Here is a 20,103-nt window from a genome sequence, read left to right on the forward strand (position 1 = left end):
CATTCTTTTTAATGCTTCTAATCTATACACAAAGTTTTATACAAATCGCACTAACTGAAAAAAAATTGTTAATATACGTAAATTTTTTATTTCCTGCAGAGTGCTTTGTGTATTTGTTGGAGACATGCAGATGATACCCAACACAGAAGATGGGTGAGGCCTCCCTTTACATTAGGGGGTACAATCCCAAGGGCTTTCTGAATGTTCATAGGTGTCTATATGTGTGATGAAATCTGCACTAAGGAACCAGTCATGAGCTGACATTTATGAAGTTTACCTTGAGACATGATACAAAACATCCCCAAATACATATTCAAAGAGAAATTATTGTCACTAAATGCTATTTCATGCATTTGGTGGTGAAGTATAATCCTTCTGTATTGATTTAAATTTAGATTGTTATTGAAAATACAATGTAATAAATAAAGAAATTGTAAATTAAATAGGAGACCGATCTCCCCTATAACTGCAGATGGCACATATTGCTGATGCAGAGTTCCTTACTGAAAGTCTTCTTTACTTATATATCATTTTTTCCACCTCCCCTTTTTCTTAAAAGTAATTTGCCAATAGTCTTTAATCATCTTTTTAAAAATATTTTTTAAAAGATATTTTTAAAAATCCATAAAAAGGATTTCAGTTTTAATTGTTTCCATTTTAGAATGTACTAATGCAAATAGTTATTTGCTCCTGTATTATGAATTAATATTTAAAGAATGATGAAAGAAAATATCCCATTTTTATCCCATTGGGAAATAATTGGTTAAATACTCAAGTGGGATTTTTGTTTACAGAAAAATGCTTGTCATAAACATCTGTGAGAAAGAACAGTCCAGAAAGACCAGCTGCAAACACTATATTTCTCTAAACTGGAAAGAGGTAAGATTGACTTTCTAGAAACAACATAGGAGAAAAATTTTGTTAACAGAAATAATAGAATATATTTAGAAATTTATAAAATTACATTGAGAATTACACCCCTTACTCCACTTTGGAGCTTTGAAATTTTTTCCTTTTTTTGCCCTTGACAGGTTAGTACTCCTTCTCAGAGTTTTAGAGTGTATTAGAATGCATGTGTTTGAGGAAACCTTCCATAGTTAGGCAGTTCATCTTCAGCAAGGCAGAGTTACACTGCAAAGACACTAAGGAAAAGATGAATAATCCTGCATGTTTAATATAAAAATTGCTGGGAAAATAGATCAGTATCCTGTTTCCTAGATCAATCAAAAGGTTTATGAGAGTCACCTTTCTGTTTTTTTTATATCTAGAAATTTGGGGCTTTATATTTGTGCTAACCAATTTGTTGTTGTTGTTAAAGGATGCTGGAGGAAATGATTTCTTTTCTGCTGTACTTGGATTCATTCTTCCTGTAGCATATAGTTATCAACCAAACTTAACAGTAGTAGCTGTTGGACCAAACAGGAACCTTGGAATAAGTGGGATTTCTCTGCTTGTTGCTTTACTACGAGGATTGGCTGAGTCTCGAGTTTTTGTTGTGATTGAGGTAAGAAGTGGTGCTAAGCCATGGTACTTCAAATTGTCTGGCAGAGACACTGGTATGAACCGCTTCAAGCCTCCCAGTAGAAAGTACTGGCTGTATTTATGTTGTGTTTGGTACCCCTGAGCTCACAGCCCAAGCTGCCCAGGGTTCTGTCTGTCCTGAGAACAAGACAAGGCACAGTTGCACACTGAGCTGTAGGCAGCTGTTGCAGGCTGCAGTGGAGGAGCCAAGGTATGAACACAAGCCCATGGTTATGTCAGTGTACCATAGATGTTCTGTCAGTTTGCCACAGCTTCCAGTTTTATCTCGGATCTACAGCTCATTTGTCACCTGGAAAGAGGCACTTCCTGTCTTTTAAATCATCTGGCCTCTTGCCATCAAATGTGATTGAAATCAGCCTGCTGTTCTGTTCATAACAGACCACTAAATTTCCTCGCCTCTCCCCAGTGCTGTGCTTTGTCACACACAACTTCCAGCCTGCAGAACACAAATCAGAAGGGCACATATCCTTCAAGTGAACTTATTTTGGATTATACATAATTGAGGGCCAGAGTACCCCAGCTTTGTGTTTCAAGTAGAGAGCAGGAAAAGAAAAAAAAATATAGGGACTTTTCCTAAGCTAACTTTTTCCATATGCTACTATAGAAGTTGGAGGCTGTATCCAGAGCAGTGATCAGTGTCAGTGAGTGTATCTTCCATGAATTTGTCTAATCACACAAAGAATTCAATTTCCACTCTTGGCCTCTCCCAGCAATCTGTGGTTGTGAGTAACACAGTTTCTCTGTGATCTATGAAACAGTAACTTTTGATTACTTTTGTGCCTTCTAGTTCTTCTTCAATGAGAAACAACAAGAAATTGTTCATGGATGCTTATTCTAATCTGTTCCCCAGCAAATACCCAATTAAAGCCATGCTATTCATTAAGCTGCCAATTAAGTGGATTTTTGACATAATTTGTTCTGTAATGTTCTCAAATATTGTTTTAATTTACAATGCTGATACATAAATTAGCTAAGCTAAAATAATTTGTACATTGATATACAGTATCCAAAAATAATGTATTTGCACACTACTAATTAGGAGTATGAAAGTGAGAGAATTACTGATATTCTGAAGTGCAAACTCCAACAATAAAAGGCTGTTAGGCATACATGTTAAAAAAATGATTGATACTTTTATATTGGTACTCTGCAGGTAGTTCCATAACAGGATCATGATTTTCTAATGCATGTGCATGACTTTTTAGAGTACTTGAAAAAATGCTTCTATCTCTTAAAAACAAAATAGTGCTACAGTCTTCCAAATATATTCTTCATATAGCATCAATATTTCAAATCCAGTTTCTGCAAGGAAATGATACTGATTTAGACTGTGAGAAGTCAAAAAGAGTAAATTTCTGGAATAAGCAAAATACATTACTATTTTCCACTTGCAGAAAGTAAATGATGCATGAAGGAAGCAAGCTCCATGCTCCCCTTAACCTCATATTTTCTGTCCTTAACCCAGCATTATTTCTTTTCAGTTATAAAGGGAAAAGTGAGATTCTTTTTCCATTTGAAAGAAACAAGTTTTACAATAACAGATGAAAATGAGTTTACATTTTTGAGAAAAAACCCTCATTTGAACACAGTTTTATTTGAAAACGGGAGGCTGCTCATTCTTGCTACAAATGCTACCAATTGAATTACAAAAGCTTGTTTTAAAATATTTCGTGTATCACTGAAGCAAACAGAGCTTGGTTCACAGGAGTATTTTTTTCTTCCTAATTAGGACACAGAGATAAGTTTAATGCAAACTGTAGCCAAAGCATTAGTGGGCACTTCTACACCTCCCTTTGGAATTTATGTACCTCCTACCCAAGAGAAAGTAAATAAAATAAAAGCATTAAGAGACCAGTTTCAGCAGGAATGGAAAATGCTTCAGTGTTCAGGTAAGTTATCTGATTTTTATCTTTCACTTTTATATACTGTAAGTTTCTGAAAAGATGATATATAAATACAGCTGAGTCCTGTATGTCAGTGGGACCAGATTGATCTAATGTGAAACTCTGAATGTTTCTAATGGTGAAACCCTGAATGCTTCTAATTCTGCCACTTGAGGTGGAAAGCACCACATTTCATAGCATAGCAACTGTACCCTTGGGACTTAGAATACTGATACTCCAAAATTTTGGAATGAAATTACCAAAATATGTGCCTAAAAATGGGTAACAAGATGTGCCCTGGCTCTGATTGCTGATGTGTTTTCTGAATATAGTGCCAAACCAGATGATATTTTTAAATGTTTAACTTGTCCACAAATAACTCAATAATGATTAGTCATGCTGCAAGTACAGTTACAAAGAGCTGAAGATCAGGCACTGCATTTGCAGAGGAATCAGGCCAGGCAGGTATATATGTTTTCAAGCTTACTTGTCCAGAAATATTTCTTTGCTGTATGATTTCTGTTTTTCAACAAAAAAAAAAAAAAGCAATTATCCAGGTGGGCATCTCTAAAAGAAAATGTCATTCTCTCTTTCAGAAGAAATGCCCAATACCAGGGTCTGGTCCAAACAAAAATATTCTTGTGGGGTCAGGAATTGTAGTATGAGCTTCACTAATAACTGGTTTTCTTACTGCTGTTCTTTTCAGTGAAGGATGGAATTTCCAGAAACTGATTGCACTTCAGAATCATTTTACAAAGAAGAAGAAAAGGAAAATATGAGGACTTCACTCTGCCCTCTTTTCAAGCATAAATTCTCAGTGTAACAAATAACTCCAAATCTCCAGAGACTTAGTTGTGGCCTAAGGCCACATCATGTAAATTCTCAAAATTTAACAAACATCCCAAGGCAATAGCCATGATATGCCTTGTTTTGTAGTATTCCAGGTATGATTTAGGGATCATTTTCAAGAGCACTTTTTTGTTATTATGACTTCAATAATTTGACCTTTTGATTTCAGGCCCTTCAAATGATGTTTATACTGTTGTTCCTACTGGGTTCAACTTTATATCATGCATAATAAATAAATCTGTGTTTGCAGTTGTCTTTTTTAATTGTTCAGAGTGCTTCCCTTCTCGTTTGTTTTGGTTTTCAGAAATTGCTGGAGGGGAAATGATACCCATCCTTGACCATTTTGAAATTAAAATCTTTTTCAAAAGAAAATAAAAGTTGTGTGAAAGATTTTTCACAAAGAAGAGCTGAAGAGCATTAAGATGTTCTGTTTCAGTTTAGAGTTTCTTTGAACTGACCTTTGAGGTCCAAAAAGGTATTTGGCCAAACTTTAGCTTCAGCATTTTTCCTAACAGGAAATTTGTTTCCTGACAGGAGATTTTGCCATTCTCCCCTCTCGCACTGTCTCGCCTAAACGCCCCCGCCTCCTCCTCCCTTTTTAAACGCAGCATTTTCAATGACAAAAGCATTTCCTTGAGTAGTAGCTCAGCTCTTTCCCCTTTGCCTGCCTTTGTTCAATGGAATTTGTAGTGTTTGACTCACATTAATGTTGCATTTTGTTATGTATTTTTCCAAGCCTTTATTAGAACATGTACTGTTAGTAGATTTGTTTGCAAAGACCGTCCCAAGGCTGCAGTCGCCTCCCGCCGCTCGGGCCCGGCGTGGCTCACTGCTTTCTGGCGCTCGCGTGTTGTTATGTGTTTGTCAGCGGAGTCGCGGCAGTTCAGGGTGAGTATTGCAGGAATGGTTTAAATTCACGAACGCTCCAACCGGCGTTTCCCTGTCGCGGTCTGAGGCGCCGCAGCCGAGGGCGCCCCGCAGCAGCGCCGGGCCTGAGGCGCGGCCCCGCGGGCTCGCTCGGCCGCCGGGGCGGGGCGGGGCGGGGCGGCAGGGGGCGGGCCCGGTCGCGCTCGGGTGACGTCAGGGCGGCGGCGGGAGGCGGTGGCGGCTCCGTCCTGCTCCCGCTGCCCGGGGAGCGCCGCAGGTACGGCCCGGGGGGCGGGAGGGGCGGGGGCAGCCCCGCGGCGCGCTGCCGGTGGCGGGGGGCTCGGGGGAGGGGCCGGCTGGGTACTCAGGGGGAGCCCCGCCGCCGGGAGCTCCTCCGGGGAGGAGGACACCCCGACACCCGTCTCTCCTGGGGGGTGCTCCGGAGTGCCCCGGGGATGGCGGGTGCCCTCCGGTCCAGCCGTGCGGCCGCCTCCGGGCACCATCGCCGCCCGCGTCTTGCCCACGTCCTCTCCCCGCGCGGCCGCGGCTGCAGGCACCGTGAGGGGAGGGAGATGCTGGATGGCTCCGGGAGAAAGGTAGAGGTGCTCCCGCAGCAATCTGGGGTTAGATCAGGACAGTCTTCTCTCTTTTATTTCAGTCTGCCGAGAAAAAAATGGCATCTGGAATGAAGCTTCCTGCACCATCGCTTCACTGATGATAAAAGTTAAAGTGGGTTTTTTGTAGCTCATGTCCTAAATGTGTAGGAGGTCAGTTCTCTTTTCTTTTGGGCTCAGTTCAAGTTAAAGCATACTCACCAATTGCTTATGCACCTTATGAGTTTTTCCCTTCTGATATTTTTCAGGTCCTCCTGCCCATGAAATCAGAGACCCAGACTGTACCTACCGTAACCTGACAGTTCCATTTGAAATGGAGAGCATTACACAGCTGTTCAATGACTTGTGTGAAGCACACCTGACAGCTTTGCCATGGAAGGTTCACTTAGGCAGGCAGAAGATCAGCAAGAGAAGGGCTAAGCAAAATTTGAAAAGGGTTGCTTATAATGCCCTGTTCATGAACCTTTTTCAAGATGAGGCTCGTAAGCTGCAATCAAACGTTTCCAGACTCCCAGTGAAGAACAAAATTTTGATGCTATCTTTTAACTTGAGAGTCGCTGGCCTAGGTGCTCAAGCGGATAGACTGGAGAATCTTGTGGAGCAACTGGAAACAGCTGAATGTTTACCATTTACTGAAGTTAATTCTGTCTTAGATCTCTTAGTACAGCTTGCTGGAACAGGTCCTCCTCAGCTGGTACCACAAAAAAAGGACTATTTTCTGAACAACAAATATGTTGGGAGGAATGTCAAATACCAGGGTTATGATTATTATGATGTAAGTGTGTTTGAAGCTGACATACAGTCTCTGATAACAAACGAAGAATGTCAGTTCAACGACACGATTCAGCAGACACTGCAGATCATGGAGGCTGCCCCTGGCACTGGGCTCCCTGCCATAGGGCTGTTCTCCCAGAGCTGTCCTGCTGGGGACAAGTTTGAGAAGGAAACACGCGTCTCGCTCTTCGGTGCTCTTGTCCACAGCCGCACCTATGATATGGACATCAAGCTGGATTTACCACCAGTGCCTGACAATGCAGATTTGTCTGGACTTGCAATTAAAGTATGGTATCATTTGTTTTGGACTAATGAGTGTATGCATGCTTTCATGTGTCACTTTAAAATATAGTTAAAAACGTAGGTAATAGTTCAGTTGGTGATAAAAGCATACAGCACTGGAATTTAAGATGGAACAGGGATCCTTTCCTTTGCAGAGAGTCAGATAAGCTTTTTGGAGATGTATGGTAACAAAAATCTTGGTCTTGCCCTGTAGCTGTGTCAAAACTCATCATGTGGCCATAGGCTTTATGAATTTAAGCCATCAGCTGTAGCCATACCTTCCCCACCCTAGCAACCTTTCGCTTGCATTTTTGCCTGCTTCGTCTGATGAGCTCCTCTGCATTGTTGCTTGCTTGTCAGTGCTCAGACTGACTGCCTAAGCATCCCTGTCTGAATGTATGTGCTTTGCTGTTCAGATTGCATTACCTAACTTGCTGTATTGTTGTCTTGGCTTGTTAAATCTTAAAGCATTTTTTCTGGTTTTTTTTCCCCATTGAATGGCCTAGTTCCTATTGTCCTATTACCTTTTCAGTGTGTACAGTTTCTACCATATCTTTTTTCCCCTTTTGCTGTCCATTCTGTTTAGTTTTGCTGGCTTATTCTTGTAGAAGTACTAGATACAGAGTTTTTCTTCTTTCTTTCCATTTTTACTGTGTGTAGGTAGATTTATTTATAGCCTACCCTTAGATCCTCATCTTGTTCCCTTTGCTGAACATATGGATAGATCTTGCAATTCCTTTAATTCAGAGTCTGAATTGATACTTGAAGGCAAACACATTAAATAGAAAAACCCTGTGCCATTCAGTGCTCACATGTGGATGTAAATTGTAACCTAGAGGAGGCAGAAGCTTTTTGAGTTAGTGCTGAACTCTTTCCATCAGACTGAAAAATTTGCAATTTCTTGAGAAATATGCTGCTTTTTACATGGGTGGGATTGTATTTTACTAAAAATGAGGATAATTCTGCACATATGGGTCCTGTTGAGTGGGAGTTGAGGATGTGACATATACACTGTTTGGACACTTACAGATTTTCTGCATATGAATTAGGGAACAAACTATGTTAGTCATAGTTAAAAAAATGCTTACAAATTTGAAGATTTGTGGCCTGGATCACTTGCCTGGAATACATGGTAGAGCAGTGTGATTGTATTAATGCTACATGTTGTTGAATGTCCATACCAGAGAGCCTCCATTTGTAGAACTATATGCTTGCCAAACAAGAAAGTTTAAAATTTAACACCAACAAGTGTAGGATATTATTTAGAAAGTGATTTTTTTTAATGTATGGGCATTAATACCTATAGAGACTTATCAAATTAAAAGAATACCTACAATAAAAACTTAAAATTTATATAAAGGAAGGGTAGGTGAGAGAGGTTGGGTCACATAGAGTCATTTGGTCACGAATGATAGCAAAACATCTTTTTCATTAACAAATGTGTCTTCAGTAAAATGTTTTCATGTCTGACATTTGAACTCTTTCTGACAGGTTCCCCAAAGTATAGACCAGTCAGAAGATGAGGGATTCCAGTCAGCATCCAATCTGACTCCTGATTCTCAGTCAGAGCCCAGCATGACTCCAGACATTGACTTGTGGGATGCAGTGCTTACATATGGACCCAGCAAACGAAGATGTTGGGAAAGAATTGGCTAGTATGTGTCTGATCTTACTGGTAAATTTACTGTGCACCATATGCAAATGTGTGAAGGTGCATTGCATCTTAGCTCCACATGACCTCAGTGTAAATAGTGAAGTGAGCATGTCTAATTCACAGATTTCAATACACTGCATTAATAGGGATAAAGGAATAAAAGTTGTGTGATTTCAACAGACTGGTTCTTAGAGTGCAGCAGTTTCAGAGGAAGAGATAAAATCACCTTTGTCAAAAAATGAAGGGATTAGGAAAACCCTGTTTGTGTGAAATGCAGCATTTTTCTAACTATTTTGACTTTTTACATGCTATGTAATTTGTCTCAGTATAAAGTGATTCCATATTTTCAGTTTCAAAAGAGAAAGTGGTAATTGTAGAGCAGTAAAAGACTTAAACAAATATCTCCCTGTATTGTAGAGTATTGTATTCCTTTCCCCATCCTGTAGACAAATGAGAAAATTAGAACAGATTTCTTGATGATCTAGTTAGGCTTGTAGTTCTTTTGGCTTTTTAGTAGAAGATGCATCTCCTGAGAGAAAGCTCTCTGCAGTCCTGTTAAGGGTTCCTGGCTCCCATAAAATGGAAGGTAAAAGAAAAAGCAGGTATGGCAGGTATCCTGATATTTTAGATGGACAGTGGTGTGCCTGATTCTTGGAGAAGCTTTGCTCTGTATGTTTTCTTTAATTTTAAATAACCATCTAGTGGTGTGCTGATGCGCTGTTAAACAATGTTTTTACATCTCTGAACCTTAGAAGCTCAGAAACTCAGAAGTTCACTGTTCTGATTTTTCAAAGCCACTGTAGCCCACTTGAGATTTTTTTCCTAGAACCAGACAGTTTTTCTTGCTGCTGCTTAGACTGTAGTGGTCTAAGAGTCATATATAGACCATATGCCTGACCGATTTTGTGTAATACCTACTACTAGAATTCAGAGTTTTTGGAAGAATTGGAAATAGAAATGGTTTTGGAGGGGATAGTAATCTTCACTGCAAACAGGCAAAATGTGTTAATAGAAGTTCATTCTAGCAGTTGGAGTGTGTTTCTCTTTAACTTACTTGCGTATTAGCATTAAATGAACCATAGAAATATGGCATATATTGGCCTTGTTTTCCTAATGTGAAAACTGCATCAGGGAGGGCCATAAAAGCAGCTGGTAGTTCTGTGCCAAGGATTCTGTCTCTTTGAATTGATGTTCAAATTATCTATGTATTTGTTCTCTGCACTGAGTTTGAGCTATGGTTTCATTGACTGAATGCACATTCCCTTACAAATGTATATTACAAGTAACTTTTCTGTGAGGAATTGTGTCTGTGCAAAACTCTGAAATGCTTTTTTCTTCCTGTATGAGATGTATTTCTTTCTTTTCACACAATCACCTTGTAATGTTGTGTTTACTCTGACACAGCCCACCTGGTAAAAAAGAGGAACCATATCTTACTGAAGCTGGGAGAGAAGCTTTTGACAAATTTTACAAACTTCGAGAAGGGGAATTGCAACTATTTACTAATACTGTACTTCAGCTCCCTCAGCTTGTGCTGGTGAAAGAACCTGAACTGGTTAAGGATGTCTTGAATGTCCTCATTGGTGTGGTATCCACTACATTTTCACTCAATCAGGTAGGGAAGATTTTTATCTGCCTTTCCTAGTCAGATCTTTTCAGTTTTTTCCTTCATAGAGGTTTCCTCTTCAATACATTTATTTCTGCTGAGATCTTGCAGTTGTGACTAGTGTTAAGAAGTTGAATGTTGCCTAATGTCAACAGGGCAGTATTTATATATTGCAGTAATTATGTTCCTGGAATAGGCTAAGAGTATTTGTAGTTCTCTAAAGGGAAAATAGGTTTATGACTACTTGAAAATAGATGTGCAAATAATTTTCTATAATTGGATTTTCTTTAAGGAATTAAGTAAAGAGTCTTATTCTGTATATTGGAAGGCGTCATTCCTACTCCTACAATTTTGCTCCAATTCAGTGTTTGTCTCACTGTCCTAGCTATATAGTCTCAGTCACCTGAGTATCTAAACTGAGAATTCATCTGCTATTATTTTTTGTGTGTAAGTATTTGCTATTTTAAATCAGAATACAGCTCTAGAAATCATTGAATCTGCCTGCCTTTTTTTTCCTCCCTATATCCTCTTAGGCTGCTCAGTCATTTGTGATAAAGGAGGGGGTGTATGTGTCTGGAACATCACCAGAGACAATGCATAACCTGCTCTCGGAAGTTGCAGAGTATGGAACCTATTACACACGGCTAAGTCGTTTTTCTCTTCAGCCAGTTTTGGATTCCTCATACAGCAAAGGACTTGTGTTTCAGGTAAAACAATTACATTAACTCAGCTGGATTTAATGAGCCAATTATCTGAGGTAGAGAAGGTGACTGATTTCATGTAAAGCTGGAATTTCTGCATTCTGCAAAACTGCAGGGTATTTTTAGTGTAGTGCTCCATCCCAGGTCAGCAAGGAACAGTGCTGATGTATTTAAATCACAGCTCTCTGTGCTGAGGGCTTGCTTGCACTGAAACACGCAGTAAAATGTCTTTGTTACCTTTTGTTTAGTGATACTGTTCTGTTGTGGACTAAAAAATTAAATTTTTAAAATGCTTTAAAAACATTACTTATTTATACACAAAGATGTATAAAATTAAAATACAAGAACTTTCTTAATACACTGTATATATATAAAATATATTTTTCAAAAATAAAAACTGAGGTAGAAAAAGATGGTATTCAATATCTTTAATTATTTTTCCTTTGTTCAAAATTAAGTGCAAATTTTCCATGTCAGTCCTCTGTATATTATGTTGAGCTGTATGTGCACTCTGTAATATCTGGTGATTTAATCTCTTCCTAATGCATAGAATTACGTTAGGGTTAGTTATGAAAACCTATTCATTCTGAATATTTGATTTACAGCAATGTTCAATTTCTGTTAAGAGGGTCTCTCTGTTAGATAAAGTCCTAGATAAGTGTTTTGCAGTATCCGGTTTAGGCACGAAAGTAAGGAAGCAGGTTTCCTTGGGTTGGTATTATAGAGAATGAGGAGCTCCTCAAAGGACAAGTCAAAGAATCTGAACCAAGATCTTTGTTTCACTGTGCATGGCTCCAGGCTCTATGCACTGCATGTGTGAAGAGTATAGAGGAGTCATCTGGCTCATTGCAATGTCTGAAGTTGCATGGACCCTCACTTGCCCCTTACTTTGGTGTTTAAGTCTCCCTTACCTGCATATGCCATTTATTTTACTAAAAGGTTTGTTTTTCATGCTGATGCAATCGATGAGAGACATTGATGGACTGTTAACAACTTTCACAGTAAGACTTTAAATATTTTCTGTTCATACCAGGCATTCACAAGTGGACTGAGAAAGTATCTTCAATATTACCGAGCCTGTGTTTTGTCAACACCTCCTACTTTAAGTCTTCTAACAATCAGCTTTCTATTCAGGAAATTAGGTCGTCAGCTGAGGTAAGAGAATGGTATTTAAATGTTTAAGCTTTTCCTTGCAGAAAAAATGCCAGCTCTTCATATACACTGAAAAAGAGCATATTACATGGGCATTCTTATTTAGTCTATCAGTATTTTCCCCTGTTTTACAGATTTTTTTTTTTTATATCCAGACTATTTGAGGGAAAACATACAAGGTCTTTATACTCAGTTTCTTGGTTATGCCTGTTATCATCCAGCAGATATAGTGTGATTATTGTACAGTATTCAAATTCAGCCAAGTTCATCACTGATCTTGTAGACTCCCGATTGAAGTTTTTATATATGTTTTAATACTGTTTTTTAGGTATTTAGCTGAACTGTGTGGCATAGGAACAACAGCACTGGGGATCAGTGGTGGAGCTGGTGCTTCATTTCCTACGGTGATTTTTTGTTTGATATTTTTATGTCTGTTTTGGGTTTCAATGTTAATATTCTTCAAATATGTTGGATTTTGCATTAAATACTTAGTGCTGGTCTCTCTGCTAGCAAAGCCATGATCATGGACCTCCAGTTAAAGCCCTATAGTCCTTTCTCCAGATACTTAAACATTTGGAAGTTTATCCAGGTTTTCAATTCCTGAAATAAACAGAGGGCTCAAAATAAGCCTTCTAGTCATGTGAATCCAACTCTAAACATACCTGTCTCACTCTAGAGATAAAGTGAGCTTGAGGTAACTTGCTCAGGTAAAGTGATCTTAACTGCAAATAGATGGAGGACATGAGATGAAACTGCCTTCTGAGTCTAGTGAAATATGTCAAACCATGTATTTTTGTTGTTAAAGATGTTGTGAAGTGTGTTGCCTAATGTTAAAATATTTTTCATTTTTAGGGTGTTAAATTGCTTTCATATCTGTACAAAGAGGCTCTCAACAATTGTAGCAATGAGCATTATCCAGTTCTTCTCTCTTTGTTGAAGACAAGCTGTGAACCATACACAAGGTATGTCCATACTGTTCTCTGCATAATTGAGTTTAAGAATTATGAATTGGTAATCTGGTGAGTAACTGTGTGTGTTTAACAATGGGTTTTGATATTTTAAGAAAAAAATACATGTCTGCAAATGCAGTATATATTAAAATTAGTTAATTTTGCTGTTCTGACTCTCTTAGCTCAGTAACAATGTAAAGAGTTATGTGTGGCTAGATTAGTAAATAAATATGTGTAAATAAGACTTAATTCTTGCTGCTGGTCATGGAAATTCATACTGGAATATAAGATTTGGATAAACTTTTTTTTTCTCATACCTCAGTTAAAATCCTGAAACTGGAAACTGACAAGTTTCTTTTATTGTACAAACTGGGGAAGTTCATGCTTTTTTCCACTGTCTTTTTGTTGTGGACTTTTTAGTAAGCGAAAATGAATAAAATATCTGTTGTTCATTAAGTACATGTAACTAACTGATAATAGGAGTAATTAAAAGTAGAGTTCCTAGGATTGCAACAGTTTTGTTAAGTAGTGCTCATCAATTTAAAAATTATTAGTTTACAGACATCTGAAGAGATGGTCAATTTTTTAATAGCTGTTTACAGGAAGTATAGCTGTAGTCCATCATCAGTTTGCAATGTTGCATAATAGATGTAAAATACTTAGAAGAGATAACAAAAGTCTGTCAAAATGCTCTAAATTTAAGATTCCTCCCATGGCCACCCTTCTTGTATTTTCTTCCTTCTGCATGAAATGATCTTCAGAGAAATTTAATTTCAGATTTACCAGAAGCCTCACTGAAATATCTTCCCAGCTCTTACCCTATTTATAGAAGGAAGTCAGATTTCTGAAATACCAAGGGCATCACATGGAACCTAAAAAAATCTGGATTGATTCCTAACTTTGCTGCAGATATCTATTGAAGCATCAAATATACATGATCAGGACTAGCCTGGAAGGAAGCCTCTATTATCTGCAAAAAGTGTTACCTACTCATTTATTAACCTGAAGGAAATTAAATAATACAAGTTGTTGCTCAAATAAATCATAGAAGCATCAGATTTAGTAATTTAAAAGTGCTTAACTTTTTATATACAACCTTGAAGTTGAGCAGTGGATGCTGTGTTAAGTGCTTCCTCTTTGTTGCATAGTGTTAAGTAAAAATTAAAAAAAAAAATCTTCCAGGACCTCTGAGCCTTTTTATCTATAGCCTCAGATTGTATAAAAGTAGTAGGTTTTTTATTTCTTCAAAAATTTGGCTCACACAGAGCCAAATATGAAAAAGCATGAATAAATATGCCAAAATTGTAGTTCTCATCATTGCATGTATATTAAAAATGCCTCTGGGTCTGGGCAAAAAGTGCTTGGTATTGCATCTTTGTTTTATACCCTTTAAGTTTCTCCCTGCTGAAGTTACCTCTGTTTAAAACAAATCCTTTCTGCTTTTCTCTTGCTCTGCCCTTGATGTGCTGCAAAGTTTTCTCTAAATTTTTATATATATTTAGTAAATTGATATGCAGGAATAAAATAATTGTTTTAATTGAGGCACTGTTCTCTTATCTAAACTAATTATCACTAAAATATTCTTTTAAAATAGTTTAAGAAAAGTGTAAAGCCACAATCTCTATCTTTAAATGTCAGTGTCACAGCACTTAACTGATGGCATTTTTAACCTGCCTATATCTTGTGTCTTTTGGGATTTTGCAGACCATACTAATTCCTTGGTTATAATAAAGAAGAGAATCCGAGAGGACTGATTTTCAATATTGTACACTTTTTTTTTCAGATTTATCTATGATTGGGTATATAGTGGTGTGTTCAGAGATGTTTATGGAGAATTTATGATTCAGGTGAATGAGGATTATCTTTGTTTCAGAGGTACAGTATATATATGGAGCATTTCTAATTAGTATAATTTGTGCTGTTAATTAAATAACTAAAATACGTACTTCTGTCTTTTTGTTACACAGATAAACATTACTGGACTCATGGTTATGTTTTGATTTCAAAAGAAGTAGAAGACTGTGTCCCTGTATTTCTTAAGCATATTGCTAATGATGTATACATATGTGGGAAAACTATAAACTTGCTGAAATTGTGCTGTCCTAGGGTAAGTTTTGGGTTGCTTCCTTCTTATTACTTTACTCTCTAGAGCAAGAGTCTAGGTTTTTAGCAAGTTCACTCCTTTTTCAAAACTCGGTATTATGTAAGTAGGATGATGGAGGGCAATTACTTGCTCTCAGATACTTGTGAGCTGATTATCCACTCTACTTGCTACCACCTCACTGGAGAAATACACATTTTAACACTATCAGATTTATTGTATACAATGTACATGATGTATTTTTTCTTTGTATTGAAAGCAGAAATGTCTTGGGCATTCAAACAAGTGCCTTCCACTTCTTGCACTACTCCTTTTTGGTTTAAAGCTGCCTCACTTTTACCAGGTCATGGCTCAGTTCTGCACAGCTCTTTCAGCTATATTACATTTTCAAGAAGTGCTTAAATAGTTCTGTTTATTGGTATTTTGCTGAACAATTCATGTCCTTTTTAAGAAAAACATGTGAAAAACATGTTCAGCTACTTGGTGTCTTCCCTCTTCTCTCTATATGTCCAAAAATAAAACAACCAAAGAGGTCTCTAAAGTCTGTACACATTCCCAGGTAGCCAGTGTTCTCCTTAACATCAGAGCTGCTCAGTCTCAACAGAGCAGAGCAGCTCGTTATCAGCTATGTAGTGTCAGGTGTAAGCCTAATACCTCAAGTGAAAGAGATCCTGAATTTGTGTCAGTGTTTTGAAACAGCACTAAATTCAAAAAAGGTATAATGTGAATTCATAATATAAAATTTTACACTCTTTGAAATGTTTGTAAAAGGAAAACTCTCATTTTTCAGCATTATATATGTTGGTCAGATATACCTGTTCCCCGGATTTCAGTTATTTTTTCCCTTGAAGAACTGAAAGAAATAGAGAGAGATTGTGCAGTGTATGTGGGTCGAATGGAAAGAATTGCTCGATACAGTTCCATAAGCAAGGAGGAAAAGGTAAATGAATAAAGGAGCAAATACCTCATTATGATTTTTTTTAAATAGTCAATTTTCATTTTTTTTATAACCTCTAAAGAATTTGTATTTACAGTCAGAATTTTTTCATCAGTAAATTGCAATTTTAATTGCGGCAAATAAAAATTATTAAATATTGAAATTATCTAATATAGCTTTTAAAAGTATAGGGGGTGTGTTGACATTTTTTAGCCTTTTCATATATTAAATGTCTTTACATTAGGAGATTTGCCCTCTTATTGAAAAGACTGTTAGATTCTGATTTAACAAATGAGATAGCTAATTAGTAACCAGATAAGACTGTTTGTGATTTCCACGGCTAATTGTTTTTTCAGAACATTTTAACTACAAAGGTATTTCTGGCCCTCAGATTCCATCAATTTAGTTTATGTATCAGATGGATTTGGTTTGTTTTAAAGTCTGGAGTATTAACTTTCAAGACTAGTTTGTAGATTTTGCATTTACTTACGTGTTTTATTCATATTTTTGTTGTATTTATTGATTAACAACCATTATAGAATGTGCATCTGTCTTTGGAACTGTGTATCAGTGTATTTCAAGTTTAAAATAATATAAAAGATTGAACATGGATTTTTTTATTTTTTTTTTTAGGATTTGCGCATGGAAATAGCCAAACAAGAATTAATTGTTCATGCTCGGGAAACTGCTAGCAAAGCACTTAAAGCCATTAGTGGTAAGTTATAGTGGCATTTTATGTGTTCTCTAGTGGGTTTGTTAATGTAAACTAACAGTATCTTTATTTTAATACAGACAAGCAAATATCAGAACGAATGGCTTTGGATGCAAAGAAACGGGAACAGTTTCAGAAGCTGAAAGAACAGTTTGCAAAGGACCAAGAGGTATCTCTCTGCCATTCTAGAGGCAGACTATTTCTTAGGCAACTAAATGGATGGATATGTTGTACTGAAGTTGAATTAGTAGCTCATGGTGTACAAATAAGAACTTCTTGTAGATGTGTGTGTTACACCTGGTGTTGGGAACAGCTTTTAAAATTGTTAAATATTTATGCAGCGTCGTCTTGCAATAAAGCAGGAGGAGATTGATGATGATTTCAGCTATGCCCGAGAACTCAGAGAGAGAGAAAAAAGACTGAAAGCTTTAGAAGAAGAGCTGGAAAAAAAGGCAAGGTAAGTGTATCTGAGTTGTCTTCAAAACTATCATAAAGACCTCAGGAAAAAAATAATTGTATGTTAAAATTCACAGTGCTAGTAGTCTGCAGACATCGTTCTACAAGGGTAATATTTGCAGTTAGAAGATGGATGTAAGGATTTTTGGTAATCTATGAGCAATTTTGTTACAAATTGTTAGTGGCCAAAAAATCTGGGACCCGCTTATTTGTGCCAACCCTATCCAGTCTGGGTTTTGCTATAATCAAAATTTCAGGAAAAAAAATCATTTGACTGCATCTTAAATTTTAAAAGCAGAGCCCACAGCAAAAATGGTCATATGTATGTCAAAGCAGAAGTAAAAAGCAGTTGGAGTTAGGTCACTCATTTGGCTTAAGTAATTTTAGATGAAACAGAAGAAAGTGAAATATCAGCCACAGAAATACATGTTGGCTAAAAATGCAGTCCTGTTTTCCACCTGTTTATTCTCTGTGACTGAAACTTCTGGCTTCTACATTTTAAGAACCAGTTCTCAGTTCTGAAGTGCTAAAAAGTCTTATTCTTTAGATGGGAAGATGAAAATCAATGTGCAAAAATCTGTAACTTAGCTTTCTTTTTACCTTCATTTAGGCAGGAATTAATTGATCATTATAGCAAACTTTCTGATGATGCAGCCCGTAGGGAACAAAGAAAACTATGGAAAATCCAGCGCCACAAGTTGGAAACAGCCCGTCTTAAGTTTCTTTTAGAAGATCAAAAACGCATTGAGGTACCTCCTAAAAAGATTTAAGAAGTGTAATTTAGAAAATTTGATACTTGGTACTTAAAGACTTTTTTCTTTTTTTTTTTAATTTGTAGGAAATGCTTGAAAAACTTCCAGATGGAAGCTACAGGAGAAAATTAGATATTATTCCTTATAAACAGTGCCAGTTGGCTTTGGATAAAACCCCTGTTGAGAAAGAGCCACCTTCACAAGTGAGTTTATTTTCTTACGTAAACTTCAAGTTGCTGTTCCAGGTTTCCCTAAAGGGACCTAATTTCATGGTTCATTTCAGTTTAGTAAACACAAGGTTCATTGTAACAGCAAGGTGAGTAGTTATCATTTATGTACTCATCAGAAAAATTGGAAAATTTTTAATCCTGTAATAAAGTAATACCTTAATTAGTGGGTTGATATGTGACCAGCCATACAGTGTAATAATTATTTATTTTTTAGGAGTCTTTTGTGAAACCTCTGCCTTCTAATGAGACAGTTGGCAGAAAAGAATCTGAGCCTGAACAGGGATGTGCTGCTTCTGCTGACAAAGCACTGCCTGTGCCAGAGCCAGCAAATAATGATGCTGATGAGCATTTTCAGCCTAAAGCAACAGGATCTGAAAGCAATCTCCAGAATTCAGAGAAAGCGTGCAGTTCCCTATACAGTGCTGAGTCCTTGCCTGAATCCAATGTGAATATAGAAGATTTCTTATCAAAGTCACAAGATGAACAGTCTGTTGCTGTCAGGATGCAAGGATCTTTGCTAGATGAAGCATTCCAAAATATTAACTCAGATCTTTCTGAGACTTTGCAAGTGAGTGAAAGTCAGGCTGTCGTGAGAGGAGCACCAGAAGAAGACAGTGCACCATTGCATCAGCAAAGCGAGTATGATTTCAGTACAGTTCTCAGACCATCTGCAGCTTGGCAGGGACACGTTAGAGCTGGGGAAAATGGATTTGATGTGGATGACAGAAGGCCTCGCTGGAACATTCATGGACATGCATCTGATGCCAGCATTAGAGTGGGAGAATATGTACCTCAAGTGGACACTTACCAGCTACATTCAAGTCCTTATGGGCATTCTTCAGGTTCCCATATAAAAAGCAGCAGCTATACTTCTGAAGTTGAGTCTAGGCGACCTCGGTGGAATATTCATGGGCATGTTTCTGAAGCTCATATTAAAATTGGGGAATATGCTTCAGAGATAGAGACCTCAAGACCCAGGTGGAACATCCATGGTCATGCTTCAGAAGCCAATATTAAGATTGGAGAGTATGTGTCAAATGTAGCTCCTACAAGGCCTCGATGGAGCAGCCATGGTCATGCATCTGATGCCAATATCAAGATTGGTGAAAACGTGTCAGAGGTGGCCTCAGCCAGGCCTCGTTGGAACATCCACGGGCACGCCTCGCAGTCACACATCAAAATTGGAGAGCTGGTGTCGGATACAGAGCCTTTGAAATCCCGCTGGAGCCCCTTTGGACACGCATCCCAGTCTAGCATCCAAATAGGGAAGTGGACCCCATCTACAGAAAGTGATCCCATACCTCATCGTAAAGCCATTTTGGGTTCTTCATCCGACTCCACAGTTCAGACACTTCTGTACAGTGAAGAGTTCTCTCCTGCTGAAGGGGGCAGAAAGGAAGCAAAACCATCACAAGTTAAGGAAGAGACTTTGCCACAGTCACAGATTTCTGACAGTGTTGCAGACTTTCCTGATGCTAATATTAAAGATGATAAAAAGGAAAATACAGTAGAAAAGAAACAAGAAGGTAAAATAAAATTAGGTTAATTCAGTCAGCATTTGTTTAAGGGCTTGTGGAAGGAACTCTGAATGTTTATTTTCTAAATGGGTCCTTTCTTCCTTGCTTATTCCACTCAATTCCTTGCATTACTTTTCATATAGTGCTAGAATTCAGAGGAAAGAATTTGAGCTTAGACTTGTCTCCTATGTGCAAGAAGCAGAGCATTAAAAAATGAAACTTTTAGCCTGAAATTTTGTAAAACAGGACCTTTAGGGTCCTTAAGTAGAGAACATGGATAAAACTACCTGGGTGGGGCTATGGGGAGGTACTATTATTGGTGTGGTTGTTTCTGTGATAGTTTATAAAGGAATTTTGAACAACTTTAGGAGCATATCTGAGGTATGAACCAAGTATTATAAGCAGGTCTAAGTAAATGCTGACTTTAATTGTATTTACAATAATTGCAGATGTTGTCAACGAGGATCCTTCTCCAGATTCCTCACAGAGCTTACAGGTAAGAAACAAAAATGGTTGTTGAGAGA

At 37.7% G+C, this 20,103-nt stretch overlaps 1 protein-coding gene across 1 annotated transcript in view; it reads left to right on the forward strand.

Moving 5' to 3' along the window:
• TUBGCP6 (tubulin gamma complex associated protein 6) overlaps positions 1–20,103 on the forward strand; it is a 39,721-nt gene that overhangs the window by 11,847 nt on the left and 7,771 nt on the right. Inside the window, exons 17-37 of the mRNA XM_030960068.1 lie at positions 100–153; positions 795–879; positions 1,319–1,504; positions 3,272–3,431; positions 6,004–6,815; positions 8,303–8,466; positions 9,870–10,080; positions 10,605–10,778; positions 11,806–11,927; positions 12,253–12,328; positions 12,777–12,886; positions 14,658–14,749; positions 14,842–14,981; positions 15,766–15,915; positions 16,546–16,627; positions 16,705–16,793; positions 16,966–17,081; positions 17,691–17,829; positions 17,919–18,035; positions 18,277–19,588; positions 20,029–20,075. Of these exons, the coding sequence (XP_030815928.1) occupies positions 100–153; positions 795–879; positions 1,319–1,504; positions 3,272–3,431; positions 6,004–6,815; positions 8,303–8,466; positions 9,870–10,080; positions 10,605–10,778; positions 11,806–11,927; positions 12,253–12,328; positions 12,777–12,886; positions 14,658–14,749; positions 14,842–14,981; positions 15,766–15,915; positions 16,546–16,627; positions 16,705–16,793; positions 16,966–17,081; positions 17,691–17,829; positions 17,919–18,035; positions 18,277–19,588; positions 20,029–20,075 (4,438 nt within the window). The remainder of the gene's footprint in view (positions 1–99; positions 154–794; positions 880–1,318; positions 1,505–3,271; positions 3,432–6,003; positions 6,816–8,302; positions 8,467–9,869; positions 10,081–10,604; positions 10,779–11,805; positions 11,928–12,252; positions 12,329–12,776; positions 12,887–14,657; positions 14,750–14,841; positions 14,982–15,765; positions 15,916–16,545; positions 16,628–16,704; positions 16,794–16,965; positions 17,082–17,690; positions 17,830–17,918; positions 18,036–18,276; positions 19,589–20,028; positions 20,076–20,103) is intronic.

This window comes from Camarhynchus parvulus, chromosome 1A, assembly GCF_901933205.1.
Source record: "Camarhynchus parvulus chromosome 1A, STF_HiC, whole genome shotgun sequence".
Lineage (NCBI taxonomy): Eukaryota > Metazoa > Chordata > Aves > Passeriformes > Thraupidae > Camarhynchus > Camarhynchus parvulus.